The sequence below is a fragment of the Mauremys reevesii genome, linkage group 7 (assembly GCF_016161935.1).
Source record: "Mauremys reevesii isolate NIE-2019 linkage group 7, ASM1616193v1, whole genome shotgun sequence".
Classification (NCBI taxonomy): domain Eukaryota; kingdom Metazoa; phylum Chordata; order Testudines; family Geoemydidae; genus Mauremys; species Mauremys reevesii.
The window spans coordinates 96,485,954-96,510,759 of NC_052629.1; the positions used below are offsets into that span (position 1 = coordinate 96,485,954).

Sequence of the window (24,806 nt, forward strand, 5' to 3'; positions counted from 1 at the left end):
CTGAGCTCTTCCCAGTGCCTCGGCCAGGGGCATTAATGCTTCCCTATTGCCACTGGAAATCCCTCGCCGGATCCAGCCTAGGATCACATTGGCCCTTTTTGTGGCCACCTCACAAAGGTGGCTCATGGCATCCTGCAATCAACCCAAAGCCTGGGGATTCTCTTGCCCTCTGTTGCTTTCAGGAGATGAGCCCCCAGGCTAGAGGAAATATTAGCCCCTAGTGGCATGACCTTGCACTTGACACAATTTCATCCCAGGTCTATCACTGCGGCCCCCAAGATTTATCCAGTTCTTTCTGTGTGATAGTCCGCTCCCAACTCTGTGTCCTCAGCACACTTCGTTCACACCCTCCTTTTGGGCGAAAGTCATTAATGAAAATATTAAATGGGATCAGGCCCAAGATTGATCCTTGATCCCCTGGCAACTTCCCTGCAGTCTAGAGCTCAGCCTTCTGCACAGGCCATCACCTTCTCTCCTTTAGCTGGGTGACCCTGGGGAGACACCGGCCCTCTGAATTCCCCTGCCCCCCCACTCCCCTTACCCCCAGATCCAGTGCAGGACCCTCCAGGTGAGATACTAACTCCCCAAACGCCATTGCCCCACAAGCAGGCCCAGTGTGGAGCCCCCAGGTCAGACAGTGTGTCCCCTGGATGCCCCTTGCTCCCCCAAACCCTCCTGCCCCAACCCCAGGTCCAGTGCGGGACCCTCCAGGTGAGACATTGACTCCTACTCCCCTGTGGTTCTTGCTCCCCTGCATGATTTCCCTTGTCCATCCCCCGCCCCATGTCTCTCATTGCCCCCTCCCTTGGCAGGTGGAGCAGGCGGCGTTGCTGTCCCAGAAGGCAGCACTGGAGGCCCGGGCGTCGGAGCTGCGGGAGCGACTGGCAGGGCTGGAGGCTGAGGTACGGGTGGCCCGGCAGGAGCGGGACGAGTGGCGCGGGCGCCACGAAGGGCTGGTGCGCAACCATGACAAGCTGGCACTGCTGCACGAGCGCCAGGGCGCTGAGCTGGAGGGGCTGCTGGGCAAGCAGGCCGGCCTCAAGGGGGCACTGCGGGCACTGGAGCAAGAACACCGAACCCTTCAGGACAGGTAACTGGAGGGGGCTGGGGGCAGCAGGCCAGGGAACCCCCCAGAGCAGGGGTTGGGGGCACGTGGCTGTGACAGGCCAGATAACCCCAGGGGCAAGGGGAGCTGCAAGGCCAGGAAAGCCTGGGAAGGAGCGGCTGAGAGGGCACAAGGGGGCAGCAGGCCAGTGAACCCTATGGGAGGTGTCTCGGCTCTCTGGGGGTCTGGTCCCCCAGCCTATCTAGAGTCCCTCTGGGAGGAGCTCTGTTATGTGCCAGATCCTGGGCTTAGCATTTCACCAGGCCGAGTCCACAGCTCTATATGCCCAGGGCTGGGGCTCCCGGCTCCAGCACCTCTGTGGCTCTCCAGCCAGTGCCACTGAGTTCAGAGGAGCTTTACCCCGCCAGGGAACCAGGCACTCGGGGGGGAGGGGGAGATCTGCAGCGACCCGACCCAGCCCAGCCTGTTCCAAGCAAGCGGGGGTTTATTAATCCCTTGGAATCCAGCATTACAGAGTCCCTGGTAGGATGGGGAAGCCAAGCTTAACCCAGAGAGCCTGGTAACAGCCTGGCCTGGCCCTCACCTCTCAGCATGGGGAAGAAGCCCAGGATTGCTCGGGCAGATTAGCTGCTGAGAAGTACTGGTGACTGCACTGATCGCAGATCTCAGCAACTGGATGTGAATTACATAACTGTCAGGGGAGCTCAGCACGGGTCCCTCCTAATGCCAAAGGGGCTGGGAACCCACCCAGGAGTTTTGGACTCAGGGCTGCTCTGCACTTAAAAATTAGATCGACCTAACTACTAGGAAAACGTCAGATGGGGAGGGGGCACAGGTTGCTGCAGGGTGTCATGGGGGGCATTCTGTGGGGGTAAGCGAATGTGGGGCGCAGCAGGGCAGGTGTCTGTGGAGGGGACACCGGGCAGGGCTGCAAGGCAGGTAACCATGGGGGAGGAGCAGGGGTCAGTGGGGCAACCTCCTGGGGGTCCTGTGGGGGGTCTCACCCCTTTCTCTCCCCCTCCAGGCACAGCCATCTGGTGGCACAGCAGGCTGGGCTGGAGCAGCGAGAGGCAGCCCTGCGGGGGGAACGGGAGCGGCTGGAGGGGGCTGAGCGGGAACACCGGCAGCTGGGGGAGCAGCACGCCCGGCTACAGGATGAGCATGCACGGTAACTCGGGGGGACTCATAGACTTTAAGGTCAGAAGGGACCATTATAATCATCTAGTCCGACCTCCTGCACAACGCAGGCCACAGAATCTGACCCACCCACTCCTGTAACAAACCCCTAACCTATGTCTGAGCTATTGAAATCCTCAAATCGTGGTTTAAAGACCTCAAGGTGCAGAGAATCCTCCAGCAAGTGACCTGTGCCCCATGCTGCAGAGGAAGGCGAAAAACCTCCAGGGCCTCTGCCAATCTGCCCTGGAGGAAAATTCCTTCCCAACCCCAAATATGGCGATCAGTTAAACCCTGAGCATGTGGGCAAGACTCACCAGCCAGCACCCAGGAAAGAATTCTCTGTAGTAACTCAGATCCCACCCCATCTAACATCCCCGGGATATGGGAGGCAGGGGGGCCTGCAGGTTAGGGCAGGTGGTGAGATGGGATGGGGGAGGGGTCCCTAGCATATGGGGGCAGTGGGAGGGACTGGGATGTGGGGGCAGTGGGAGGCACTGGGATGTGGGGGTAGTGGGAGGTCTGTAGGTTGTGGGAGATGGGGGTTATGGGGGCCAGCATCGGGGTCAGTGTGTGGGCTTCCCCTCAGAGTCCCCCATTGACCCCCTCGCCCCGCACAGGGTGCAGGCGGCGCTGGCTGCGGCCGAGCGTGCGCAGGAGGAGCAGCAAGGGGAGCTGCGGGGCCTGCGGGGCCGGCTGACGGGGCTGCAGCTGGAGCAGGCGCGGCTGGAGGCTGAGGGAACCGCCCTGCGGGAGCAGAACCACCAGCTGGAGGTGGCGCTGGGCCGGATTGGAGACCAGTGTGAGGTGCGCAACCCCTGGTACCACCTAGTCGCACCCCAGCCTGAACCTCCCACTGTGTGTCCCCCCAGAGACCAGAGCGAGGTGTGCAACCCCCTAATGCTGCCTGTGGTACCCCTGCCCCCCAGCCTGAACCCTCCATGGCATCCCTACTGGGGAGCAGAGCGAGGTGTGGTACCCCCCCAGCCTAACCCCCCCAATGGCATCCTTACTGGGGAGCAGAACAAGGTACGCAACCCACTACCCCCAATTCCACCTCTGGTACCCCCCAGCCCCATTCCCCCAGCCTGAACCTCCCATTGTATCCTACCCAGAGACCAGTGCAAGATGTGCAACCCCTGACCTCCCCCAATCCTGCCCCCCAGTCTGACCCCACCAAGAACACACACAGTGCCCGATACCTTTCTCTTCCCAGGCCAGCTCTCCCGCACTGCGCCCTCCATTGGAGACCCATGCAGGTCCCCGATACCTTCAGACCCCCACTCCGGTAGCCACCTGCCACAGATCCACAGCTCCAGTGCTCTGGAGCCATCTCTGGGAGGACCCCTTCACTGTGTCAGCCCCCAAGGGTCACACTCTCCCTAGCGCAGGCCTCTTGGCTTCACCACCCCCTGGGGCTGAACCTTGGCGCCTTCAGCACCCCTGGGTCACGCCGCGAGCTCCCCTCAGTGAGTCCACCTGAACTGGACACCTGAGGGAGACTGACACACCCAAAGGGAGCAGCCCCCCCCCGCCCCCGCCCCGATTTCCTTAACCTGGAGTGACTCAGCCAGCGCCATCACAGCAGGAGGGTTTATTAGATGTCTGGAACACAGCCTAGAAAGTCCTTCGTTAACACAGAGAAGGGAAAGTTACAGCAAAGTCCTTCTGGGTCTGTCCAGAGCCCCCTGGCCCCCCTCTTTAGTCCCAGTCACCCACACTTAACTACCCCACTTGGCCCCTCCTGTCCTTTGTCCTAGTTCCTGGCAACCACTGTCACCTGGCCCTCCTCCTTAGCCCTTTGTCCTCCAGCTGGTCACACCTGGCTGGCTCCCTAAGGAGGGGGGCCATCCGTGGTCGTTAGTTGCCAGGTGCCAAATGTCCGGGCAATTGGACTGGCCTTTGTCTTCTGGGACTCTCCATGGGCATTGAGCCCAGACCCCAGGCATCAGAGACGCCTGTATCTCTGGGTCTCTGCAAGGGGTAAACCATCTTTTCCTTCCACCTAGTTAACTAGGCACCACATAGGGGAAACTGAGGCATGCCCACTATTCATCCAGTTCGCACTCCGTCACACCACCCACAGCCCAGCTCCCCCTGTCCCAAGCAAACAATGGGAGCTGGTCCTCCCCTCTGAACCCCCTGATCAGAGAGTGCTCTCCCCATTCTGCACCTCCAGCCCCCCTCCCTCTGTGAGGGGGAGCCCAGAGGGGCATGGCCTGTCCTATCAATAGCTCTGCTGCCTCCCAGCTCCTGGCCCAGCTGAAGGGAAACCAGGAGGAGGAGAACCGACACCTGCTGCAGGAGATCCAGAAACTGAGCCAGGAGAACCGCAGCCTGCTGGAGCGCAGCATGGAGAGCCGGGAGCAGTACCACTCGGAGCAGCGCCAGCACCTGTGAGTGCCCCCCTGAGTGCCTCCCTCGGGCCAATGGGGGAGGTGCGCAGGGAGGGGGCAGATTGGTGAGGCTGGCTGGGGGGTGTGGGGCAGGCTGGCTGGGGACTATAGCGGGCAGGGAGCTCACCCCCCGATTCAGACGCTGCCCTGTGCTCACCCCCCAGGGATAAGCTGAACGAGCTGCGCCGGGAGAAACAAAAGCTGGTGGAGAAGATAATGGACCAGTACCGGGTGCTGGAGCCAGCGCTGCCTAAGAGCAAGTGAGTGTGCCCCCACCCCCACCCCTGGGCCAGCCCCAGCCACTGCCATGGACTTCCACACCTGCCCCCTCAGCCAGGGACCCTTCTCTGCCACGCTGGGCCCCCCATCCTCTGAAACAGACTGAGCCACCAACCCTCCGAAGCTGGCCCGAGCCAGGGGACCCTCCCCTTTTCCCTCAAACTAGGGATACACCCCCCAGAGCCTAGGACCCCCAGGGCCAGCCTGAGCCAGGGACCCTCCCTGACAGTTGACCTGAGTGTCTCTGCATGGGTCAGTGTTGGGGGGGTGGAATCTCCCAGGATGAGTGGTGGGGCTGGCCTGGGCCCCCCCAGCTCCTGCCAGGAAGCGGGTGACCCTCCCTCTCCCTCCACCCCGCAGGAAGAGCAGCAACTGGATTGCGGACAAGATGAAGAAGCTGATGAAGCCGCGGCGTGAGCCCTCCCGGGAACAGCAGCGCCCCCTGGCGGAGGGGGCCAATAGCATTGAGAACCTGCCGGGACTTGGGCAGGATGGGCGCGCACCTGATGGGGGTGAGAGTCCGGGGCCCTCCACCTTGTGGAACGTGGGGAGGAGAGATCAGGACAGGGGATGGGACCCAGGCATCCTGGACAGCCCCACAGTGCTCACAGCCCCCAGGGGGACTGGGGTAGGGGATGGAACCCAGGCATCCGGGATGGCAGTGCAAGGCACTCCCACGCAGGACACACCATCCCCTGCCCCACTAACTCCTGCTTCGCCCACAGACTCCAGCGCCCCTGCCTCACCTGTGCCCCTGCGCAAGGCCACCAGCGTGCTGAGCCTGCCCGACGCCCAGCGGGTGCACCTACGGCTAAACCGGCGCAAGCTGAGCTCCCGCGTCCTGGTCAGCGAGTCCTTTGGGCCTGGGGATGCCACCCCCCGGCAGCGCTTCCGCCAGCGCCAGCGCCCCCTTGCCTTCCTGGGGGGCTCCCGCGAGGAGGCCGCTGCCCCCTGGGAGGCCCAGGAGGGGCAGAGACTCCCCAGTGCTGGCAGCAAGGAGAGAGGTGAGGTGTCAGGGACTGGGGAGGTGACATCCCTGGATGGGGGGATATAGAGAGAGATTGTGGGGGCAGGGGCTGCGGGAGCTTTACTCCAGATATCGGGTGTTGTCCCTAAGTTATGGGGGCATCCCCCCAGATGGGGGGGGTGAAGATTGGGGGGGCATCATCTTTGGATAAGAGGGGACTTTGGGGGTGTCACCCCTAGATGGGGGGCCAGAGAGAGAGATTTTCCCCCAACAACCAGAAGAGATGGGGAGGAAGAGGGGGGTCAGGGAGAGGATCCGCTATGGAGTGGGGGTGGTTCCAGTTGGAGTATGGCAGGGGATCCAGAGAGCTGAGATCGACTGGGGGCTTGGGGCGGGTGTAACTGGGGGTCCTGTCTCCGCCCAGGGCTACCGCAAGGGAAGGAGAAGGCACCGCTCACACCCCAGCTCAGTCAGTGAGCCCAGCTCAGCCCCACCCAGATGGCAGCGACGCAGGGAACTGAACCAGGAAGGGGTCCTGCTACAGTCCCAGCTCCCAGGATCCTCCAGCCACATGCCAGGGGCATAGAGAATTGGCTCTGCCCCCCACCCCCATCTCAGCCCCTGATCCCTCCCACCCCCTGGGACTCCTGCCCTGACACTGGGGCGGGGCTCAGGATTTGTATTGTATTTCTATAATTTATTAGAAATAAAATGTATTATTTATCATCCCCTCTGCTGCTGTCATTCCACACCGCCCCACATCGTGCCTGCTCCCACCCCTTCACTCGCCCCCATCCCCCCTCCATTTCCTCCCCTTGCCCCTCTCCCGTTCTCCCACTCCCCTGCTCCCTCTCCAGGCACCGTTGGGAAGGAAGGGGGTTTCCTCCCAGCCGCGCCCCCCCATCACTCTTGCATCATCAGTTCCTTCCGCTCTCATGATTACACCACTTTCACAACCACAATCCAGGAGCCCTTTCTGCCCCCTTCAGCTCTGCACCACCTCCGCACTGCATCCTCCCACCTCCCCACTGCATCCCCCACTCTGCACCACCTCCACACTGTACCCCCTGCTCTCTACAATGTCCCTACTGTATCCTCCCACCTCCTGCTGTGCACCACCTCCCCACTGCACCCCCTGCTCTGCACAACCTCCCCACTGCATCCCCCGCTTTGCACCAACTCCCCACTGCATCCTCCCACCTCCCCACTGCACTCCTTGCTCTGCACCACCTCCCCACAGCACCCACCACTCTGCACCCCCTCCCATTCCTCCCCACTACATCCCCCTGCCAGCTCTGCACCTCCTGTTCATGCCTAACATGCCCCGAGCTGGGTCCTGCTGCAAGAAAGTTCCCACTGCCTGCCTGGGCACTAGGGCCTCCCCCACTTCCCCACTGCATCCTCCCACCTCCCCACTGCACCCCCTGCTCTGCACTACCTCCCCACTGCACCCCCTGCTCTGCACTACCTCCTCACTTCACCCCCCTGCTCTGCACCACCTCCCCACTGCACCCCCGCTCCGCACCACCTTATCCACCTCCCCACTGCACTCTGCGCGTGCACACACACACGCACTCACTCACTCTGTTCCACACCTCCACCCCCACCTGAATCCCTCCATCCATGGGGCAGGAAGGTGGGGGAATCCAAGTTTGTGGGGGAGCTCACAGTGGGATCCTTCCCTTTTGGGGTTTGTCCATGGGAGTGGGGTGCAGGAGGGTCCTCAGGGAGGTGTGTGTGGACCTTGTGGGGGGGGGGTCTGTTGGTTCTGCCCTTGGTCAGGGGGTGTGGGATCCTGGGGGGGTTCCCTATAGGGAGTGTGGTGGGTCAGTTGGTCCCTCCCTGGGGCAGGGGTATGGGATCCTGAGGGGATCCTTATGGGGGTAGGGGAGTCCCCATGGCAGGGTGCAGAATCCTATGGGGTTTCCCTATGGGGGGTGCCCATGGGAGGGTGCAGGGGACGGTTGGTCCCTCCCCGGGACAAGGGGTGTGGGATCCTGGTTGGGGTTCCTATGGGGGGGCGGTCCCTCCCTGGGGCGGGGAGTTCCCTATGGGATGTGAGTCTGTCAATCCCTCTCCGGTGTGGGATATGGGGAAGGGACCCCTAGGGAGGTTACAGGCAGGGGCGGCTCTACAAATCACGCTGCCCCAAGCAGCGCGGAGCGCTGCGCCGCCCTTCCCCGGTCCCGCGGCGGGTCCCGTCTTCCTGCGGCTCCGGTTGAGCTCCCGCCGGCATGCCAGCGGCAGGTCCACCGGAGCCCGCAGGAAGACGGGACCCGCCGCAGTCATGCCTGCGGCAGGTCCGCTCGTTCCGGGCTCCGGTGGACCTGCCGCAGGCATGCCGGCGGGAGCTCCACCGGAGCCAAATACCGCCCCCCCGGGAAACGGCCGCCCCAAGCGCCTGCTTGGTGCGCTGGGGTCTAGAGCCGCCCCTGGTTACAGGGATACCCGTGGGAGGGTGCTAGAGCCTGGGGTGGGGGTGGGGGGCTTTGTTGGTCCCTCCCCAGGACAGGGGGTGTGGGATTCTGGGGGATTTCCTAGGGTGTGACCATGCCCCCCGGGGAATGTGTGGGGAGGTCTCTCTGTACCTTCCTGGGGCAGGGGGTGTGGGAACCAAGGAGTTCCCTATGGGGGTTGGGAGGTCCACAGGAAGTGTGGGGTCTGTCTGTCCCTCCCCAGAGTGGAGGAGGACAGGGAGGCCTGTCAGTCCCTGGCTGGGGCAGGGGGGACAGGATCCATGGGGGTTCCCTATGGCGGTGGAGGGTCCCTGGTGGAGGGGTGTGTCCGGTCCCTCCCCAGGGTCTGGGGGGCAGGATCGGGGGATCATCACTGGGTCATCTGTGGGGTGATCTGTCTGGGGTGAGTGATCTGGTGAGGTCTGTTGGTCCCTCCCTGAGGTGGGGATGCGGGATCCCTATGGGGGCGAAGGGGGTCTGTCGGTCCCTCCCTGGGGCGGGATCCGGGGGGTTCCTGAGGGGTGTGGATTGGGGGGTGTCTGTTCCTTCCCCGGGCGGGGGTGCGGGACCGTGGGGGCCCCCGGGGGCGCGGGGGTCTGTCGGTCCCTCCCCGGGGCGGTCCCTGCGCTCCGCTCCGCGCTCGCTGTCACATTCCTGCCGCCTGAGTCAGGCCCGGAGGCGGCGGCGGCGGCACCAGGAAGCGCCGGGCCCGGGCCATGTAACCGAGCCGAGCCGAGCAGATCCCGGCCCGGCGCGGCCATGGGGGACGGGGCAGAGGAGGAGACGGTGGAGCTGCCGCTCACTGACGGTACTGGGCGGGGAGCGGGCCCGGCGGGGCGCAGGGGCCGGGAGGGGGGCACCGTGCCGGGGTGCAGGGGGCCTGGAGGGCTTGGTGCGCAGGTTAGGGGCCGTTCCTGGGCTCGGGGGAAGGGGGAGCAGGTCCCAGGAGCAGCGGAGGAAGAGGGGGTGCTGCAATTCCGGGGTGCAGGGAGTCGGGTACAGTTCCGGGGTTCAGGGAGAAGGACGGGGTGATGCGTGCAGGGAGGGGGGAATCGGGTGCAGGGAGAGGGAGTGGGGAAACGGGTGCAGTGCCGGGGTGCAGGGAGAAGGAGGGGGTGGCGGGTGCAGTGCTGGGGTGCAGGGAGAAGGAGGGGGTGGCGGGTTCAGTTCCAGGGTGTAGGGAGTCGGGTGCAGTGCCAGGGTGCAGAGAGGAGGAGGGGTGACGGGTGCAGTGCAGGGAGGAGGGGAGTCGGGTGCAGTTCCGGGGTGCAGGGAGTCGGGTGCAGTGCTGGGAGAGGAGGGGGTGGCGAGTGCAGTTCAGGCTTGCAGGGAGGAGAAGGGGGTGGCGGCGGGTGCAGTGCAGGGCGGAGGGGATTCGGGTGCAATTCTGGGGTGCAGTGACGGGGTACAGGGAGGAGGGGGGGTGGCGGGTGCAGAGCCGGGGTGTAGGGAAGAGTGGGTGACGGGTGCAGTGCCAGGGACATTGGTTTGAACTGTGCATGTCCCCTAGGACCTTTCCGGGTGCAGGGCCCCTGGTGGTAGTGGTGTGGGAGAAGGGTGGCTATTGGGGGGGAGGAAGTGCGGAGCCATGGGGGGGGAGAAGGTGGCCCTGCCCCTCTTCTCCCTACAGCCCTATCGCCCCCCCCATCAGTGCAGGCTCAGCCCCGTGGGTGGGCAGCAGTAACAGGGGAGCGGGGGTGGGGATTAGTCACTGCACCCCCTTCCCCAGGGACTGGCAGCTTGGAGGGCTGACGAGAGCTGGAGGCGTATGAGACACGGCCTGCTGGGGGAGTGGGGGTGGCCAGGGACATGAGCAATGAGGCAGGGTACTACCTGGGCTTGGGGTAGGGCCTGCGTGGGAGGATGGATGCTAGCCAGGGTGTGTGTGCACATGCAATGGGGTAGGGGCTGCATGGAGGGCAGGCTGCCCCAGCCACCCAAAGCTGGGCACTGGTCTCTCATCCATCACTGGTGCCAGACTCATGCCTAACGTGCCCTGAGCAGGGTCCCGCTGCAAGAAAGCTCACACTGCCTGCCTGGGCACTAGGATCTCTTGCACGGCAGCCCCGGGGCAATGCCTGTTTAAACCCAAGGGAAGCCCTTGTCCCGAGTGGGTGGGGGATGGGCAGGGGGAACTCACTATTCTGGTCTGGGTTAGCCTCCAATCCGGAGTCCTGGAGCCTTTGCAGTGGAGGAGAGAGCAAGAGGGGCGGTGCCAGGTGGCCATCCTGGTATCTGCCACTTGGTGCCAGATGAGGAGTGTCTCATGGGCGGATTGGGACCTCCCAGGACATGTAAGGGGTTGAGGGGAGGAGGCAGAAGCCTCCTTGCAGCTGCCAGGAGCTTGGAGGGGCAGGGTAGTGCACCTGCAGCCCTGTGGGGAATCTGTGGGGGAGGGGAGGTATGGTGGGGGGATGTAGGGAGATCTGGCCAGAATTGGTGGGGAACAGGGTTGTTAAGCAGGTGATCTCACCCCAAGCTCCTCCCAGCTGCAGGCTCCCCATTCCCCCACTGCACCCTGAACTCTGTGCCCCCCATTCACAGGAGGTTATGGGGTGCCCCTCACCTTGCCATCCCCGTGGGCTGAAGGAAATGTCTCTCTGGGCACTTAATACCTCCAACCTCCACATTTGCCACCAGATCCAGGTGCCCCCTTGATCCTGGGAATCCCCTTTGGGACAGAGGAAAGCAGCATTCAGGATCCCCACTAGGCAGCACCACAGGCAGGGCCGGCTTTAGGAAGTGCGGGGCCCAATTGAAACAGTTTCGACGGGGCCCTGGCAGGGATAACTATATATTAAAAAAAAAAAAATGTAAAAAACACATGGGGCTTGTACTCACTGGGCAGTGCTCCGAGTCTTCGGCGGCACTTTGGTGGCGGGTCCTTCACTCGCTCCAGGTCTTCAGTGGCACTGAAGGACTCATCGCCGAAGTGCCGCTGAAGACCCGGAGCGCCGCCAGGTGAGTACAAATTAAAAAGGCGCCTCTAGCCAGGGAAGAGATTCTCACTGTGCGCGGGGCCCTCTTAGGCGTGGGGCCCGATTCGGGGGAATTGGTGGAATTGGCCTAAAGCCGGCCCTGGCCACAGGGATATGGGGGGATGAGTCAGTGTCCCTACCTGGAAACCCAATTTCCCTCATCCTGGCTTGGTCCCAGGGTGTCTGTGGGGATGGGAGTTGTTGGGCCTGGGCCCGCCCATCCCCTTGGCACCAAAGCTGTTGTGAGTCACTGGCAGGAAATGGGGGCTCCTCCTCACTACACCCTGACCCCACCCATCCCTGGGGGAGAGGCTGAGGCCGGGGGTGGGGACTGAGGTGCAGCAGGATGGGGTGGTAAGGCGGGGACATTTAGTGGGGGGATGGGATGAGGCTGGAGTGAAAGGTGGGAGGATGGGCCTGAGCTGGGTGTGTGTGTGTGTGGGAGGGATAAGGCAGGGGGCATGGACCCATAGGTGGGGGTTTGGGATGAGGAGGGGGACAAGGCAGGGGGTATGGGCCTGTGGCATGAGATGATGGGGTGAGGTGTGTGGGCCCGTGGGGTAGAACAATGAGGGAGGAGGTGAAGAGTAAGGTTTGTGGTGAGCAGGTGGGAGGGGTGGCACTGGGCCCCAGGCTGGCTTTGACCCCCATCCTCATAACCTTGTCTCTATGGTAGCAAACCTGACTGGCCATGAAGAGAAAGTTGGCATGGAGAACTTTGAACTACTCAAGGTGCTGGGGACTGGAGGTGAGTGGGGGACACAGGGGGTTGTGCCATGGGAAGGGGCACAGGGGGCACTGGGGGGCTGTGCCCCCATTCCTTCTCCCAATGGGATGGGGCACTGCCCATCAATCCCCTCTCTCCCCAGCCTATAAGAAGGTCCCCTTCCTCCCTGAGCCTGCTGCTCCCATCCCCACTTTCCTGAGTTCCATCATCTCCTCAGTCTCCTGGGATTCTCCTGATGTCCCCCTCTGGGCTGCCTCTGATACCTCTCTGTATCCCCCAGCATACGGAAAAGTGTTCCTGGTGCGCAAGATGACAGGCCATGACGTGGGGAAGCTGTATGCCATGAAAGTGCTGCGCAAGGCGGCCATTGTGCAGAAGGCCAAGACCACAGAGCACACACGCACTGAGCGGGCCGTGCTGGAGCATGTGCGGGCATCGCCCTTCCTAGTGACCCTGCACTATGCCTTCCAGACTGGCTCCAAGCTGCACCTCATCCTGGGTATGGGGGAACCCTGGGAGGGGGCAGGGGAGGGTGAGGCGCTGGGGCCCAGGGGATGGGGTGTGACAGATGCCAGATGCAGAGTGGATCCAAGGGAATGGGGAGGGTAGGAAAATGGGACCCAGCAGGTGGGAGCAGGGAGACCCTAGGGTGTGGCAGTATGTGGAGCTGGAGAAAGACCAGTGTTGTTTTCCACATTAATATTTGATGAAAACATAATACAAGCACCTAATACAAGAACAAGGGGCCACCAAATGAAATTAATAGGTATCAGGTTTAAAACAAACACAAGAAAGTATTTTTTCACGCAATGCACTGTCAAACTCTGGAACTCCTTGCCAGAGGGTGTTGTGAAGGCCGATACTATAATGAGGTTCAAAAGGGAGCTAGATAGATTCATGGAGGATAGGTCCATCAATGGCAATTAGCCAGAATGGGCAGGAATGGTGTCCCTAGCCTCTGTTTGCCAGAAACTGGGATTGGGTGACGGGATGGATCACTTGATGATAACTTGTCTGTTCATTCCCTTTGGGGCACCTGGCATTGGCCACTGTCAGGGGACAGGATACTGGACTTGATGGACCTTTGGTCTGACCCATTATGTCTGTTCTTATGTAAACAGAGGGGGAAATGATTTTTGCCTAACCTTTCCAGGGGAAATTTTTCAAGTTTTTCAGCAAGAATTAAAAAACTGAACTATTATGAGAAGTACTGCTGCCATGTTTGATGGGAGTTGTAGTTCAGATACCGCGCACTCCTATCCTTTATGTACTGTGCACCCTGGTTGGACTATATTTCCCATGGTGCACCAGGCCATGGGCTTCTGACACACCACCTAGTGTCTCCAGAGGGGGGGAAACTATGATGCATTATGGGAGGTGTAGTCTGGCAAGGGAGCTTAGCCTATAGAGGAGAATGGGGGTGTGTGAGGCAGCTGACCTACAGCTCCCATGAGGCGCTCAAGCCAGTCAGCAAGGGGAGGCTGTGGTGCATTGTGGGAGATGTGGTTCAACCAGGGAACTTGGTTTACAGATTAGAATGAGTGTGTGAGGCACCCAAACAACATCTCCCAGGATGCACCACAGCCAGGGACTCATGACACTACCATCGGTGGGGGCAGAGGGACAGGACTGTGGTGCATCATTTGGTTTTTTGATAAAAAAAATCAAAAATTTTCTTCCAGCAACAGGCTTTTGGGGAAAATTTTCCTTTTAACACCCCCCTCAAGTTTTCCTGGGGGAGAGGCAGTGAGGGTGGAGCGATAGGGGAGGCATACAGCACCCTCCCGTGCCATGGGGTGTGAGGGAATCCAGACCAAGCTGAGAGGGTCTGGGGGTGGGGAGGGGACTGGCTGGGGGTGCTGGGTTCTCACTCCCTGTCCTCCCCCGCCCTGCAGACTACGTGAGTGGTGGGGAGCTCTTCACCCATCTGTACCAGCGCGATCATTTCAAGGAGGAGGAGGTGCGGATCTACACCGGGGAGATCGTGCTGGCACTGGAGCATCTGCACAAGGTTGGGGGGGGGGAATGTCTAGGGGGTGAAGCAGGGGGAGATCCGCTTTCCAGGGGGTGCATGTTCTGGGGGGATGGGAAATATCTGGAGAGGATACGCCAAAGACCAGGTAGACTCTTCTGCTATGGAGGGGCTCTGAGGGGCCATGCCACAGGGAATACGGGGGTGCTGTTCTATAGGGAGTTCCTAGGGGGCTCTTGGTCCATGCCGCAGGGGCTACGGGAGTGCTGTCCTGTAGGGATTCCTGGGAGGCTCTTGGGCCATGCCACAGGGGTCATGGGGGTGCTGTCCTGTATGGGTTCCTGGGGGGCTCTCCCTCAGTGCCATAGGTTCTATGGGGGTGCTGTCCTGTAGTGGTTCCTGGGCAGCTGTTGATACATGCCGCAGGGGCTATGGGGATGCTGTCCTGTAGGGCTCTCAGGCCATGCCACAGGGCCTATGAGGGTGCTGACCTGTAGGGGTTCCTGGGGGGTTCTCGGGCTGTGCCACAGGGGCAATAGGGGTGCTGTCCTTCAGGGGTTCCTGGGGGGCTCTCGGGCCATGCCACAGGGGCAATGGGGGTGCTATCCTGTAGGGGTTCCTGGGGGGGCTCTCGGGCCGTGCCACAGGGTGTATGGGGGTGCTGTCCTTCAGGGGTTGCTGGGGGGATCTTGGGCTGTGCCACGGGGGCTATGGGGGTGCTGTCCTGTAGGGGTTCTTGGAGGATGGCACTCCAGGTCAGAGGGGCACTGAGGAGCCATGTTGTGGGTGGACCTGGGGGATGCAGGCTTTGGGAATGCACGTTCTGAAGCTGTGTCATCTGCAGCTGGGCATCATCTATCGGGATGTGAAGCTGGAGAACATCCTGCTGGACAGCGAAGGGCACGTGGTGCTCACTGACTTTGGCCTCAGCAAGGAGTTCCTCACTGAGGAGGTCAGACACCCCCACCCTGCCCCTGATGATCCCCATAACCTCCCCTGGGCACCTCAATATCCTGCCGCTGGGGACTCCTGCCCCATCCCCTCACCCTGCCCCTGGGGGTCCCCCAATAACCTTCCCCTGGAGACTCCCCTCATTCTGCCTCCAGGAATTTGCCCCTCCCCACAAGGATCTCCCTGCCCTCATTCTGTGCCCTTCCCCCATCTTTCTGATGAGAAGTAGGGGAGAATCTCTTTGCTTCCCAAGAGGGGTGTCTCTTTGCCCCCTCCCCTGGTCACTGGAGTTTGGGGCCTGGGGAGGGGTGCAGCCCCTCTTCCTTGTGGGGGCTCCATAGCTGGGACCCTGGCACCGTCCCCCCCATTCTTCTCACCCTTCCCCCACAGAAAGATCGCACCTTCTCCTTCTGCGGCACCATCGAGTACATGGCCCCCGAAATCATCCGCAGCAAATCAGGGCATGGGAAGGTGAGCGGGGATGGGCAGGGCGTAATGAATGGGAGAGCGTGGTGGGGAGGGAGGGATATGGCAAGGGAACCAAGGGTTCCATAGGGGGCATAGTGATGGGGGAGAAGAGGGTGGGAGAAGGGGGGGGGCATGGCTGAGGGGGCACAGTAAGGTTGGAGGGAGTGGCAAAGAGCAGTGAGGAAGCTGGAGGGGGTGAAGTGAGAAGGGGGGAGCTGGGCATGGCAGGCAAATGGGGGGCTGGCTGGCAGGGGGGTGTCAGGAGCAGTGTCAGGAGGGGAGGCTGTCTGCTGGGGGGAGGGTGTCATTCCTGGTTCACTGCCCCCTCCCTGCCAGTGGGAGGTGGGGTCAGTCTTGGGGGGTTTCTGGCTTATCACGCCCCCTCTCCTCCACAGTCCGTCGACTGGTGGAGCCTGGGGATCCTGGTGTTTGAGCTGCTGACAGGGGCCTCACCCTTTACACTGGAGGGGGAGAAGAACACGCAGGCTGAAGTGTCCAAGTGAGGGGGCTGCTGGGTAACAGGGGACAGGGAGGGGGATTGGTAGAAGCCAGTGGGGTAATGGGGAGGGAGGACTGGAGAGGCTGCTGGGTAACGGGGGGCAGGGAGGGGTTGGGCAGGGTAATGGGGGCATGGTGGCAGGATTGGCAGGGACTGCTGGGTAATGGGGGCAGGAAGGGAGGATTGGCAGGGGCAGCTGGGTAATGGCAAGGGGGAATTGGCAGGGGCAGCTGGGTAATGGGGAGGGGATTGGCAGGGGCAGCTGGGTAACGGGGTGGGAGGGGATTGGTAGGGGCTGCTGGGTAATGTGGGGTGCAGAGGGGATTGGCAGGGGCTGCTGGGTAACGGGGGCAAGAAGGGAGGATTGGCTGGGGCAGCTGGGTAACGGGGGTGGGGCGGGGGATTGGCAGGGACGGCGGGGTAATGTGGGGTGGGGAGGGGATTGGCAGGGGCAGCTGGGTAATGGCAAGGGGGAATTGGCAGGGGCAGCTGGGTAATGGGGAGGGGATTGGCTGGGGCAGTTGGGTAACGGGGTGGGGAGGGGATTGGCAGGGACTGCTGGGTAATGTGGGGTGGGAGGGGATTGGCAGGGGCTGCTGGGTAACGGGGGGCAAGAAGGGAGGATTGGCAGGGGCAGTTGGGTAACGGGGGTGGGGAGGGGGATTGGCAGGGACAGCTGGGTAATGGCAAGGGGGGAAGTGGCAGGGGCAGCTGGGTAATGGCAAGGGGGAATTGGCAGGGGCAGCTGGGTAATGGGGAGGGGGATTGGCTGGGGCAGCTGGGTAACGGGGGTGGGGCGGGGGATTGGCAGGGACGGCGGGGTAATGTGGGGTGGGGAGGGGGATTGGCAGGGGCTGCTGGGTAACAGGGGGCGAGAAGGGAGGATTGGCAGGGGCAGTTGGGTAACGGGGGTGGGGAGGGGGATTGGCAGGGACTGCTGGATAATGGCAAGGGGGGAATTGGCAGGGGCAGCTGGGTAACAGAGCTGTCTGTGCCGCAGACGCATCCTCAAGTGCCAGCCCCCGTTCCCAACTGTCATCGGCCCCGTGGCCCGCGACCTGCTGCAGAAGCTGCTGTGCAAGGACCCCAAGAAACGCCTGGGCTCGGGGCCCAATGGGGCGCAGGATATCAAGGCGCACCCCTTCTTCAAGGTGAAGGGGTAGGGGGGAGAGGGAGAGGGACACCCCCACCCTGGCCACAGCCCACTCACACATGGCTTGAGACCCTCAGCATGGCTCCCCACATCCTGGGTACAACCCCCTTTCCCAGCAGGGTCCCCCAGTGCAGCCCCCTCGGGTAGGAATCCTGGCCTCCTCCCCACAGCTCCTCCATCCCATGCAGGGACCCTCTCATGTTTACCCCCTTGCCCCAGGAGAGGCCCCACATACAGCCCCCTCACCTACTGCCCCTGTCACCAGGGCCCCCTGGCCACGTCCCCCCCCCATCCCTTATGTTGGCCAGGGATCCCCACACAGCCCTCGCACACCTGGGAAAGAGCCTCAAGTGCACCCCAGACAAGATGCCCTCCAGTCCCCCCTGGCAGGTCTCCCCCCCACACAACATGCAGCCCCCCCAGCAATGCTCCTCCCCCCCAGCCTGGGCAGGACCACTCACCACACACACAGCTCACCGCAGGCATGGCCAGCGCCCCAAATCTTAGAGGTGGCCTTGGGGGAGACTCAGTGGACCCCCCTCCCCCCAGCTAGGCTCTGGCCCTGTGGACCTGTCCCCCCATTAGACCCCTTTCCCCACTCACCTCCCCACCACACTGACCCTCGTGTTCCCCTAGGGCCTGGACTGGGTGGAATTGGCCGCACGGCGGGTGAAGGCTCCGTTCAAACCCATCGTCCGCAGCGAGCTGGACGTGCGCAACTTTGCCGAGGAGTTCACCCGCCTGGACCCCGTGTACTCACCCGCTGGGACCCCCCCGAACCTGGACCGCGTCTTCCAGGTGAGAGACACTCCCCCCCGCCCCCCAGCTGGGATCCCCCAGCAACACCCAGCTTCCTGTGCACTTGCCTGCTGGAACTCTCCCAACCTGGACTGCATCTTCCCAGTGAGACCCCGCTCAAGGTTCCCCCAACTCCACCTTTGGGTGTACTTGTCCACTGGAGCCTCCCCCCAACCTGGACCACGTCTTCCAGGTGAGCCCCTTGCTGAGGTTCCCCCACCACTCGCCCTTTCGTATGCTCACTTGTCAGCACAACCCCCCCAACCTGGACCAGGTCTTCCAGGCGAGACCCCTGCTCTGCTATTCCCTGCCCCCGCCAGCCTTGTGCGTGTGGTGGCTGAGCTCTGTGCCCTGGCAGAAGACACTGGTTCTTGAATCCCTTGCTCTCACTTACAAGAGTGAGAGGGCTCTCTGGTGTGTGTGGGGAATCTCCTGCATCCACCAGACCCATGGGGGAGTGGAGGGAGTCTCCATTGGGTGCTGTAGCCATGGAGATGTCTGCAGGCTCCCCCCGCCCACCGCCCCAGTCTTATCCTTCTCTCCTGCCCTCTTTCAGGGCTACTCCTTCATCGCTCCCTCCATCCTGTTCAACCACAACGCCGTCACCACGGATGTGCTGGAGCTGGCACTGAGTGGGGAGCGCCCAGGCAGTGCTGCCGTGGCGCGCAGCGCCATGATGAAGGTAGGGGAGCCCCCTGAGTGACCCGGGCTTGGCGGGAGTGGCAGGGGCTCCTGGGTAATGGGTGAGGGAGGGGCCTTAGCAGGAGCGGGATTCCTCATCAGGGGGTCCCTCTCCAGCAGTGAGCAGCGCTAATGCTCCCCCCTTCCTCCTCCAGGACTCTTCATTCTTCCAGCTCTATGACATGGACCTGAAGGAAGCAGCGCTGGGCGAGGGCAGCTTCTCGGTGTGTCGCCGATGTCAGCAGCGCCAGGGTGGCACCGAATTCGCCGTCAAGATCATCAGCAAGAGGTGGGGGTGCTCCCCTGGCAACTCCCCCATACTCCAGCTGCTATGGCAACCAACTCCCCGCTCCCATGGGAACACCCCCACTCCTGCTCCTAAAACAACTCTCCAGGTGCTTCCCCGACCTCCCACAGGTGCCTCCTCAGACTCATCCCTGGCGTTACATGGGGCCCCCCTCACTCCAGACTTTGTCTCCCACCATCGCTAACCCCTAGACTCTCCATTGTCCTCCATCACCCTTTATGGGACCCTCCCACCACCTCCAGATTCCCCCCTTCAGCCACCAGAGCCCCGCCCCGTGCTCTCCCCTGCTGCTTTCCCTCCCTTCTCCTCATTTCCCTTCCCCTGAACACTCCTCCCACCCCTTGCTGTCCCATTCCTCTTCCCCCAACTACCTCCTTCGGGTCCTTTCCATCCCCCATTCCCCCAGTTCTCCGGAGCCTCAGCTAACATCTCCCTCCCCCTTCCCCCCAGGATGGAGGTGAACACCCAGAGAGAGGTGATGGCTTTGCAGCTGTGTGAGTCTCACCCCAACATCGTCAAACTACACGAGGTGCATCATGACCAGGTACCCCCTTCCCCCTCAGCACCCCCTGGGACCAGCACACCCCTTCTTCCCTGGGCATCAACAACCCCCATGCCCCACCCCAGAGGTGGCTGCATCTCAGTGCTGGGCGAGGGATCCCTGTGAAACTAGCCCCTGTACCCCACCCGAAGCAGCTGCATCTTAGTGAGGGCAGTGTCTCCGTGTTGCCGGATCCCCCTCTGCTCAGTGATCCCCCCCTCCCCTCTCCCTGGGCAGTACCACACGTACCTGGTGATGGAGCTGCTGCGAGGGGGTGAGCTCCTTGACCGCATCAAGAAGAAGCAGCATTTCAGCGAGTCGGAGGCCAGTCAGATCATGCGCAGCCTGGTGTCAGCTGTCAGCTTCATGCACGACGTTGGCGTGGTGCACCGGGACCTCAAACCTGAGGTATGGGGAATGGGAATAGGTTTGTGGGGCAGGGCCTGAGGAGATTGGGTGCATGACTAGGGTAAAATGTTGGGGGATCAGGGCCTTGGGGGATTGGGAATAGGGGTGTGGGGCCTGGGCAATTGAGATGCTGGGGTTTTGGGATGCAGGCCCTGGGGGCAGGTGCTGTGCCCCAGAAGCTCAAGGCCCCATCCTCCTGCTGTTCCCCAGAACATCCTGTATGCTGACGAGTCAGAGGGTGCCCCAGTGAAAGTGATTGACTTCGGCTTTGCCCGCCTGCGCCCCTCAGGCTCACAGCCCATGCAGACACCTTGCTTCACGCTGCAATACGCCGCCCCCGAGCTCTTCACCGATGAGGGCTATGATGAGTCCTGCGACCTCTGGAGCCTCGGTGTCATCCTGGTATGCATAGCGGGGAGGCCAGCACTGAGTACAAACGCACCCCAGATCCCTACAGGGAAGGGGGCATTACGATCCCAGGGATCTGGAAGGGTCCCAGTCTCCCTGCTGGTGCTGTATAAGCCCTGTGTGCTCCACCCCAGCGGTGAATGATTTCCGGACTGAAGAATGTAACCACACGGTGGCGCTCCCCCCGCCCCCCAGTCCATGGAGTCCTACTGGGAGGAGGGGAAGTGCTGACAGCTTTGTTGCATGTCCTGCTGCCTGAGCAAGTCTGGCTTCCTGCCCGCCAGAGGAGAGGAAGGATAAAGGCGTTTTACTCCAGGGTCAGGGTGGGAGATGAGAGGAGGAAATAAAGGGTTAATCCTCCCCTCCCACTAGGGTCAAAGAACAGGCTCCCAAGGCTCGACTTCGGCTCCGCCCACAATTATAATCCTGTCCACACATGGAGTGGGGCTGTCAGGAGGCCCCCCTCTTCTCCCACCACTCCTGGGAATGGCAGCAGGCCCCCCTGTGCTTTTCTGAGGAATTCCTTTGCTTGGGGGGGGAGGGGCGGTCCTGTGAGACGCCCACAGCCCAGAGCAGTAAAGCTGGGATTGAACATCCCATTGGGATACCCAGGGCAGCTCCCCTCTCTGAGTGATGGGCTCAGGCTCTTGGCAGACTCAGGCAGGCATCTCTGTGTCAGTCACGCTGAGACAGCTCCTCCTCTCCCCCAGCGATCAGCTCAGGCTGTCTGCAGACTGAGGCAGGGGTCTCTGCATCAGTTCTGCTCGGGGCAGTGTCCCCCCTCACCCCAGCAATCGGCTCAGGCTCTCTGCAGACTCAGGGCAGGTGTCTCACATTTTCCAGCTTTCCCCCCAAACCGTGATGCCTAGAAACTGATATTTTTTATAACAGAAGTTGCTGTTCTGCCGCAGTCACCTGACTCCAAGAGTTGGTGCACCAAGCACAGGGCAGTTAGTGCCACGTCCTAAACCCACCCCGACTCTGGAGTAACAGTACTGTGTCCTGAAGAGCTGTTGGGCCTTGAGGGGTGTTAGTGAGGGCGTGTTGCCTGGTGAGGCTACTCCAGGGGAAGGGGAAGGGAAATGCATGAAAGCAGAAGTCTGTACTGGGGTATCTCAGCCACTTCCACAATCTCAGTTCCTCTCTGAGCCCTTAGAATGGAAAAAGCAAATGCTCAGCTCTGCGCCACACTTGTGGGTTGGTGGTGCCTGCGGCTGCGGGATCACCCCATTCCCAGGGGAAGGGCTGGGTCCCCAGTATGGGGGAGGGGATTTGGGGGGCTGGGGGATCACCCCCTTAGGGTAGCTTGCCAATGTTTGCCCTGAGTCAGCTTTACCCAGACTGTCTGGTAACACCCCCACTCCACTGTCTCTCACCCCACCCCCCAGTACACCATGCTGTCCGGACAGGTGCCTTTCCAGAGCAGCCAGGAGGGCGGCGCGCTGACCCATGCGGCTGAGATCATGCACAAGATCAAGGAGGGGCAGTTCTCACTGGAGGGCGAGGCCTGGAGGGGGGTCTCCGAGGAGGCCAAAGAGCTAGTCAGAGGTGAGGGGGAGGCATGAAATAAAGTGTCAATATATAGGACTCAGTTCCAAGGGTTGGGGGAGTGAGAATCTGTGGGGCTGATGTATCCCTCACTCCACCTCAGATGGAAGAGGTGCTCTGGGGCTTGGGAAACCCCTCTCCCAAGAGGCGGGGGAGGTGGCATGTGTGAATCTGGCAATTTCCTGTAATAGCTTTGTATTAAGTTTCTGTATCATTGTGGGCCAGGGATTGTGTAACTCCATGGGGGAGGGGGAACCACAGCCCTCCGGGATCAAAGAATAGCAGGGGTGGGGCAGGGGTCATTAGGCAAATTCACTCACCCCAGAGAGGTCCCTCGCCCTCTGGGGTGCATAGACTGGTTCAGATGGGATCCTCCAGAGACCAACAGACCAAGAGGAGACTTTTGGATAAATAGCCTGAGTTTAAACTGACTCGGAGCTGCTTTGTAATCCAGCAAACGGTCAGACCCTTCTGCCCGGGGCGGGGCCCAGTCCTTCCTGGGAAGGGTTGGAAGGACTTTAGCGTGCTGAGGCCCCCGTTAGATAGGGTGGGGGCTCTCTGTGAAGCCTTTAGCAGGAGGTAGGAACTGTCATATGCTTTCACCTTTAGAATAAATGTGCTTGCTTAGAAAGAGCTGTGCCATAACTTGGGACTCTTGGCAATCGCAGCTGGTCACAGTATTACTCCCCCGCTGGGGAAGTGCCATCCTGCTCATGCCCCCCCCATCACTAACCCATGGGTGTGTTCCCCTTCCTCCACCCCCAGGGCTGCTGACCGTGGACCCTTCCAAGCGGCTGAAGATGTCGACTTTGCGCTACAGCGAGTGGCTGCAGGATGGCAGCGCCCTCTCCTCCACCCCGCTCATGACCCCTGACATCCTGGAGTCCTCAGGGCCCGCCGTGCGCTCAGGGGTCAACGCCGCCTTCATGGTGAGGGGGAGAGAGTCTGGTGCATGGCCATGAGGGAGCTGGGTTGGTGGTGGAGGAGGAGGCAGCCTTGGTTGGGGGCGGGGGGGCTGGCTGAGTCTCCCTCATGTTGGGACTGGCTCTTAGGCAGGGGCGGGGGGATGGGTTGAGGCTTTTGGGGAGGATAGTGTCAGGCAGGGAGAGGTGAGCATCTGAATAGTAGGTTGGGTGGGGATGGGGAATAGGCCATATGGGGGTGGGGGTGGGGACAGAACAGACCCCAGGGTAGGGAGAAGTTTGGGGGGTGAATCTCTGGGTCTCATCCCGTCCCCCACCCCCAATATCTTGACCCCCAGGCCTTCAACAAGGGCAAACGCGAGGGCTTCTTCCTGAAGAGCGTGGAGAACGCCCCCCTGGCCAAGCGCCGCAAGCTCAAGATGTCGAGCACGGGGGCCGAGGCCCGGCGCAGCTCCTCTTCCTCCTCCTCCTCTGGCTCCTCCTCAGCACTCCCCGCCCGGCCGCCCCGCCCCAAACCACCTGGCCGCCGCCACAACCCCCCCTCGTAGCGCGTGGGGGGTGGGGGCGCTATTTATTGTCTCTGTTGCTTGTGGGGGAGAATGTGGGTGGGTATCTCATTTGGGATTTTTTAGGGGGGGATGAGCCTCTTTTGGGGGCATTTTGCTCCCCCCCCCATGTGGACATGTTTTTTCATTCATCTTGGTTTTGTTTTTTTCATTTTGATTTAAACCTGGAGGTTGCCCTGTGTAAGTCTGGGGGCCATAGCGGGTTGTCTCAGTGTGACAGAAATGTGAAGTCCCCTGGAGCTAAAGTGGGGGTGGTCTTTGGGTTGACAGGTAAGTGGGGCAACCCTGGGGTGATTATGGGTGGTGGTTTGTGGGGGCCATAGGGCAAGGAGGTGTGTCTGGGGTGGATGCTCATGCCTGTGGAGCTGTTCTAAGAGACATACCCCCCTTGGCTTCCAGGTCAGACTAGGGTCCATCTCTGCCACCGACAGTTCAGGGTTGCCCCACCACACCCCATGGAAGTCTGTACCACTGTTGCAGGGGAAGGGGAAGCTGTTCCCTACAGGGGATGGTGATCCTGTGAATACTGCCACCACCACCCCTTAAGATGAGGGCAGGTCCCTTCAGCCAGACTCTGGGGCTGGAATGAGAAGTGAAGGTCAGACCGGTAGGGTCACCTTAGCCCAGCCAAAGAGGGGTGGGGGGTGGGGGTGCTGGATCTATATTTTCTTTCTTTTAATCCTTTTCTTTTTGGCAGGAGGGCAGGCAAGCAGCATAGGGCACCATCTCCCCTCAGGGCTGCATGCTGGGGGAGGGCCCCAGCCAGGGGTGGCTCCAGGCCCCAGCATGCCAAGCGTGTGCTTGGGGCAGCATGCCGCAGGGGGTGCTCTGCCGGTCGCCGGGAAGGCGGCAGATGGCTCTGGTGGACCTCCCGCAGGCGTCCCTGCGGAGGGGCTGCTGGTCCCGCGGCTTCCGTGGAGCATCTGCAGGCACGTCTGCGGGAGATCCACTGGAGCTGCGGGACCGGTGACTGGCAGAGCGCCCCTCGCGGCGTGCCGCCGTGCTTGGGGCGGCGAAATGGCTAGAGCCGCCCCTGGCCCCAGCACAAGGGGCCAGACCCAGGTGATGTCCCAATCAATATCTCCCCTATCTCCCAGGGTCATTGCTAATCTGATACCCCTGCTGTGGGGGAATGGGGCAGGACCCCCATTGAGCACTGGAGCACATGGGAGGGAGGTGAACAGTACCCCACATTTAGTCCCTGCAAAGGGGGCGGGGGCTAGAATTGCACCCCCTGGATAAGATTGGAGTGGGGGGAGAAGGGAAGAGGTTTTTTTTATTAGAGACAAATTTCTATCTATTTTTAAACTAAAAATGTTGGGGTGGGTGCTTGGGGTGGTCTCAGAGTACAGGCCCCCCTCCCTCCCCCCAGCTGGGAGTGAGGCTAAAGCAAGCCACCATCCAAGCAAATTAAACCCCAGACTGTCCCTTCAGAGCAAGCCAGGTGAAGGGGAAGCATGGGCAGAAAAAGCTTACCAGGGTGGGGCCTGAATCAGTCACTTTAAGGGGTGTTTGTGCAATTGGCTCCTCCAAAGATT

At 61.5% G+C, this 24,806-nt stretch overlaps 2 protein-coding genes across 4 annotated transcripts in view; both read left to right on the top strand.

Moving 5' to 3' along the window:
• CCDC88B (coiled-coil domain containing 88B) overlaps positions 1–6,612 on the top strand; it is a 24,686-nt gene extending 18,074 nt beyond the window's left edge. For all 3 annotated transcript variants that reach the window (XM_039482003.1, XM_039482004.1, XM_039482005.1), the window contains 8 exons: positions 813–1,090; positions 2,091–2,234; positions 2,863–3,049; positions 4,493–4,638; positions 4,803–4,898; positions 5,278–5,429; positions 5,643–5,921; positions 6,309–6,612. In XM_039482003.1, coding sequence (XP_039337937.1) covers positions 813–1,090; positions 2,091–2,234; positions 2,863–3,049; positions 4,493–4,638; positions 4,803–4,898; positions 5,278–5,429; positions 5,643–5,921; positions 6,309–6,361 — 1,335 coding nt within the window. In that variant the 3' untranslated portion in view covers positions 6,362–6,612. The remainder of the gene's footprint in view (positions 1–812; positions 1,091–2,090; positions 2,235–2,862; positions 3,050–4,492; positions 4,639–4,802; positions 4,899–5,277; positions 5,430–5,642; positions 5,922–6,308) is intronic.
• Positions 6,613–8,963: 2,351 nt separating this feature from the next.
• On the top strand, positions 8,964–24,130 carry RPS6KA4 (ribosomal protein S6 kinase A4). The gene is made up of 17 exons (XM_039482006.1): positions 8,964–9,148; positions 11,995–12,066; positions 12,326–12,544; positions 13,941–14,056; positions 14,862–14,969; positions 15,359–15,439; positions 15,832–15,935; positions 16,936–17,086; positions 17,725–17,886; positions 18,443–18,568; positions 18,723–18,856; positions 19,325–19,418; positions 19,653–19,823; positions 20,034–20,225; positions 21,620–21,779; positions 22,545–22,708; positions 23,041–24,130. Exons 1-17 carry the CDS (start codon positions 9,100–9,102, stop codon positions 23,248–23,250), a joined length of 2,313 nt encoding a protein of 770 aa, XP_039337940.1. The 5' UTR covers positions 8,964–9,099; the 3' UTR covers positions 23,251–24,130.
• The last annotated feature ends 676 nt before the right edge of the window (positions 24,131–24,806 follow it).